This window comes from Euphorbia lathyris, chromosome 6 (assembly GCF_963576675.1).
Source record: "Euphorbia lathyris chromosome 6, ddEupLath1.1, whole genome shotgun sequence".
Classification (NCBI taxonomy): Eukaryota; Viridiplantae; Streptophyta; class Magnoliopsida; order Malpighiales; family Euphorbiaceae; genus Euphorbia; species Euphorbia lathyris.
In genome coordinates, this window is record NC_088915.1 from 38,409,124 (window position 1) to 38,414,531 (window position 5,408).

Sequence of the window (5,408 nt, forward strand, 5' to 3'; positions counted from 1 at the left end):
CAAACGGGGACAGGGATGTGGAATGCCCCCATCCTACACGAATTCGATCCCCAGAATTAATAATAAAATTATAAATATTAGTGTTTATTTTCACACTTAATAATCCAAATTGGGTGCCTTCTATGGTTACTTTGTTATTACTTGGTGTGTTTTCACCATTAGATGATGGAGCATAAAATTAATCTAATGGTGAAAACACACAAAGTAAGGCTTACTTTGTAAAAAACAAAGTAAGCATAGCCTTTACCATCCAAATTGTAATACTAGAAAAAATTATGTATATATTTGGATTTAATTAAAATGTTAAATTATTATACTTATTTTTTATTAATTTAATATTTTTATATCAATTTAATTTTTAATTAATATTTAAAATAAAAAATAAAATATAATAAAATCTCCATAGTATTTTTGGTGGAGCGGAGATGAGAAAATCTTCATATACGATATGAGAATTCCGAAATATACGGAAGGGGATGGGGAACTATTTCCCGTCTCCGTCCGGCCGTGTTTAAAACATTACAAACAAATAAAATAAATAAATGAAATGAAATGAAAAACAATAAAGTTGAGAAATTAAAAAAAGAAAAAAGAAAAAAAAGAGTCACCCTGTTTATTAGAAGGAGAGAAGAAAGGGGTGAATGAATCGTTGAGGTAGAAGAAAATTGATTTAGTCTTTAGTCTAAGGGCGAGAGCCGAATTAGGCTCCCAAATCGATTTTTCCTTTTGCGGGAAAAACCACACAAAAACCGTTATGCCGCCAAACAAAAACCCTTCACCACTGTCACACTCTTCTTCGATTCAATTTCAATTTCAATTTCAATGGCAATGGGTGCTCCGTACAGGAAGGCAGCCCCTCGATTGCCCTCCTATCTCCTTCCTTCCATCATCTGCTTAGTCTCCCTCACTGCCTTTTTCCTCTACCAGGTACGAGTAATTCTTTTATATACGTTTTCTATTGCTTAATTATTTTTCCTTTTGGGAATTTCCATTGACGCTTTTCATCGAACAGGTTGATAGGTTCGCTTCTGAAACTAAAACTATAGCAGGACACAACTTAGACCCTACTCCATGGCACATTTTTCCACCCAAAACCTTCAACGAACAAACACGCCATGGTCGAGCTTACACGATTATTCAATGTTCATATCTTACTTGTACCACCTCCTCCCAGCAACTTCCTTCTCGTATATCCTCCCAAAACTCTCAAACCAACGCTCATTGCCCCGATTTTTTCAGGTTCATCCATCGCGATCTGGAACCCTGGGCCCAATCCGGTGTAACCATGGACCATTTAATGGAGGCCAAGAATTTTGCTGCTTTTCGTGTTGTTATATTTAAGGGAAAATTGTATTTGGATCTTTATTATGCCTGTGTTCAAAGCCGCATGATGTTTACGATTTGGGGATTGTTACAGATGATTGAAAGGTATCCTGGTTTGGTACCTGATGTTGATTTGATGTTTGATTGTATGGATAGGCCTAATATTAACAGGACAGAGCATAGTTCATTCCCTTTGCCCATCTTTCGCTACTGCACTACAAAAGATCATTTTGATATTCCTTTTCCTGATTGGTCCTTCTGGGGCTGGTAAGAATTTCTTTTTCTCCTATATCTATTTGGTTTGTTCTGTGGCAAAATCATGACCCTTTTGTGCTTCAATTCAGTTGTTAGTTTGTTGATTTCTTCTACATGCATAGATGGAATCAAACTCTTCCTTTTATCAAGAAAGATCTCATGATGTCATCATTTTTAGTTTAAATTTATTTGTTGAATTGCTTTTTTTTAATTGTATTTGAATCATTACATTTATAATATTTTATATCTGTTCTGTATTTAAATAATGTTAGAATATTGATTTTTGTTTAAAATTCAAGATTGAAATAGGTTAACCTGTTGAAATATGTTTTTTCATGTTGAATGGAAGTATTGGTCTTAAGATAAGTATTGAATAAATGTGCATGGTAACTAAATGTTCCCAACAGGCCAGAGATAAATATAAGACCCTGGAATGAGGAGTTCCCAGACATAAAACGAGGCTCTCAATCTCAAAGTTGGTCAAAAAGAAAGCCCCGTGCATTTTGGAAAGGAAATCCAGATGTTATGTCTGAAATTCGTACAGAGTTATTGCAATGCAATAACTCAAGAAAGTTTGGGGCACTTATCATGAGACAGGTCTACTTTCATTTTACACTTCTTCTCACTCTCAACTCTCTCATATGTTATAGATATGAGCAGCATAAATCTCAGAACTATCTTTTCTCGGATGTCTTTCAGGATTGGGGAGAAGAAGCTCGTATTGGTTTTGAGCGTTCCAAACTGTCAAATCAGTGTGATTACAGGTTTGTACTTCTAATTACGTCTAAGAACCTTTAACATATATATATGGTTGCTTGCTATGTTGCACGAAATGGAAACTGAAACGGAAATGGACACCGGATTTCTAAAAAGATTTAGCTAGGAAATGGAAAGGAAAGTGAAATGGACACGAAACTTGGAAACACTGCTGAAGAAGCGTTTCCGGCAACATAGGTTGCTCAAGAAATTGTATCAATGGATTCTTTGCACATATGTATATTTTGGACGGAAACAATAAATAAAGGGGTAACCTATTTCTGTTAGTTATTGTTGCGAAGCTGGGCTAACTTTTCTACCCTGTCCCATTTTATATGAGATCTTACCTTCTATGCGTGCTTTTTTGGTCACTGACTGAAAGCATGACTTTTGTTGGACATAACTTGTCAACAGTAATGCTCCTTCCCAACCTTAAGGCTCTGCCCTTTCTTAAAATTGGACTCTATACTTATTTTAAAAAGGCCTTAATTGCTTATAAGTATTAGGATTTGCATGGTTTGACTCAATAAGTATCGCATTCCATGTCTGATGTTTCTTCTAATAAAAATATTATGCACTCAATAGCATCTGATGTTCATTCCTTTTGTTTTTCTTTGCTACCCATTTAGGTACAAAATCTACGCTGAAGGCTTTGCCTGGTCTGTGAGCTTGAAATATATTATAGCGTGTGGCTCCCTCACACTAATAATTACCCCAAAATATGAAGATTTCTTTAGTCGCGGTCTTATCCCTAAGAAGAACTATTGGCCTGTTTCTTCAGATCAGTTATGCCGGAATATAAAGTATGCTGTTGAATGGGGCAATGCGAACCCAGTTGAGGTATATATGTTTCACTTCCTATTTGTTCATACCAGTACAACCATTGAATCAATTATTGCTCCAATATTTGCACAAAAATGAATTGTATTATTGCGTTAGTATCTTTATCATTCTGGTTTGAGTGCATCATGTACACTGGTTGCTAAAACACTTGTGACTAATTGCTGGGTGTTTGTTTCTGCTCCTATTTTATGTTACTTTCTGTGGTCCTTGCAACTGCAAGCTAGTATCAAGACCAACTGGTTGTGTATTCTTTCACCGGCCAAGAAATCCTAGACGAAAAATGTTTGCAGGCCAGATGCTGTCCAAACAACAAATTATTGTTTGAAATAGGGATAAAGTCCAAATTTGCCCCAATGATTTTTGAGGAAGTGCAGATTTACCCCTACCGTTATTTGACTGTCACATCGAACAAGTTTGTCGATAAAATGAAAAAGTTTCGTGCATTTTGACAGGTTGTTTGTAACCATGTGTTAAAATTTTGACATAGTTGTTGACATTTTGGTAATGTTTGTTACTGCATTAGTAACATAGTAAATTTTTTTAGACGCACTTGCCAAAAAACGATAGGGCAAATTTGTACTCTATCCCTTTGAAATATTACATAAGCCATTCCTAGTTCATTAGTTTATTTAGGTTTAGTTCATAATTGTACACTCCAACTTTTTACTTTTTACTGTTTTCCACCTTGTACTTCTACTTGGATCTACCACACTTCTAAATTTGACAATTTTGGACCTCAAAGTTGACATGTCTTGGAGGTTCCCCCATTGAAGTCTGCCTAATCACCAAATAAGGCATTGTATCGTAGGTCCAAAACTGAAGTGTGATAAATCCAATCCAAGTAGAAGTACAGGGTGCCAAATGGCAAAAAGTGCGAAGCTGAAGTGTATAATTATATATTAATCCGTTTATCTATTACGCTTCTTAGGTGGGATGGGCTTGGAAATTGATGTTCCAAGCTTGGCCCAAGCCCGACTTAGAGCTATGTGATTATCCTTTTTGTCACTCCAAACAGCAGAATAAGTGTTTGGTTATGGAAACACAATTGTTGATAGTTATTTTGAATGAATTAATTAGCCAACTTCTACCGGCTACCAACAAGAAACAAACTCTTAATAGTTGAATAATTTGAGTTTGCATTAGGAATAAAATTTTATTTATTTTCCCCTCTTGTTCACAAACAGGCTTCATCAATTGGAAAAGGAGGACAAGATCTAATGGAAAGCTTAAGCATGGATCGAGTGTACGATTACATGTTCCACCTGATAAAGAAGTATGCAGAGTTGCTGAAGTTCAAGCCGGTGCCACCGCAGAATGCACGGCAAGTATGCGGGGAATCTATACTCTGCTTCGGGGACGAGAAGCAGAAGGAATACCTGAAAAAATCAAGTACATCTCCGAGCTCGCCGTGCAATCTCCAGCCTGCTGATGCTAATCTAATACAAAGTTTATTACAAGAGAAGGAGAGAGTAATCAAGGATGTCAAAAATATGGCGATGCCAAAAGGCAAACACAATTGACGAGATTGAAGCTGTACAGTAATTTTGAGTTATAGTTTGTAGGTTTGTGCATTACATATTAAATTATAATAGATTTGATTTTTTTTTTAAAAAAAAAACTCGATGGCTTTTTGTTTTAAACTTGTTTATTTTGAAAGTTGTGGTGGACAATCATAATTATAATTATTAGAAAATGAATAAAGTTGAGAGTGTGAGTGTAGATATATAAATTATAAAATGGAAGATTATTTCAGTATCATGAAAAATGGACCCATAATATATTCCTTTTCTTTAGTGGTTGGTATTGAATATCGCAATCCACTGGCTTTCCTTTCCCGTTATATCACCATCTTCTTTCCACTCTGCCTTTCCGTTAAGATATTGATTAATTTCTTGATTTTTAAATTTAATATATTTATTTATATTAAATAGGGTGATTAGAGATACTCTGCCTTGAGACTCTCCTTAGAATGCGGGGAGTGAAGGTGAGTAATCAAGAGGAAGACTTGGATAGGCACTGCTGGGCGCTGACTAACAATGGAGTTTATTCTTGCAAATCGGCCTTTGAAGCTTTCTCTCTCTTTAGATCTGATCCTCCCTCAGATGTGTGGAAGTCGATTTGGACCCTTAAAGTTCCTTTCCGTATTAGGAGTTTTCTGTGGCTGGGCGTTAAGGACAGGCTTCTTACTAATTCGGATAGGCACAGAATGCACTTGGCTGATTCTGGAGCTT

At 35.9% G+C, this 5,408-nt stretch overlaps 1 protein-coding gene across 1 annotated transcript; it reads left to right on the top strand.

Annotated features, from left to right (window-relative positions):
* Positions 1-614: 614 nt before the first annotated feature.
* Positions 615-4,888, top strand: LOC136233527 (uncharacterized). Its single transcript, XM_066023211.1, has 6 exons — positions 615-927; positions 1,013-1,590; positions 1,986-2,175; positions 2,278-2,342; positions 2,964-3,174; positions 4,362-4,888. The coding sequence occupies exons 1-6, from the start codon at positions 823-825 to the stop codon at positions 4,695-4,697; spliced, it is 1,485 nt and encodes a 494-aa protein (XP_065879283.1). The 5' UTR covers positions 615-822; the 3' UTR covers positions 4,698-4,888.
* The last annotated feature ends 520 nt before the right edge of the window (positions 4,889-5,408 follow it).

Bases quoted from the DNA above. Each gene is read 5' to 3' on its own strand.
- LOC136233527 (XM_066023211.1), top strand. From the start codon at position 823: ATGGCAATGGGTGCTCCGTACAGGAAGGCAGCCCCTCGATTGCCCTCC. The intron at 928-1,012 runs GTACGAGTAATT...TTCATCGAACAG, and splicing joins CTGCCTTTTTCCTCTACCAG to GTTGATAGGTTCGCTTCTGA. The intron at 3,175-4,361 runs GTATATATGTTT...GTTCACAAACAG, and splicing joins GCAATGCGAACCCAGTTGAG to GCTTCATCAATTGGAAAAGG.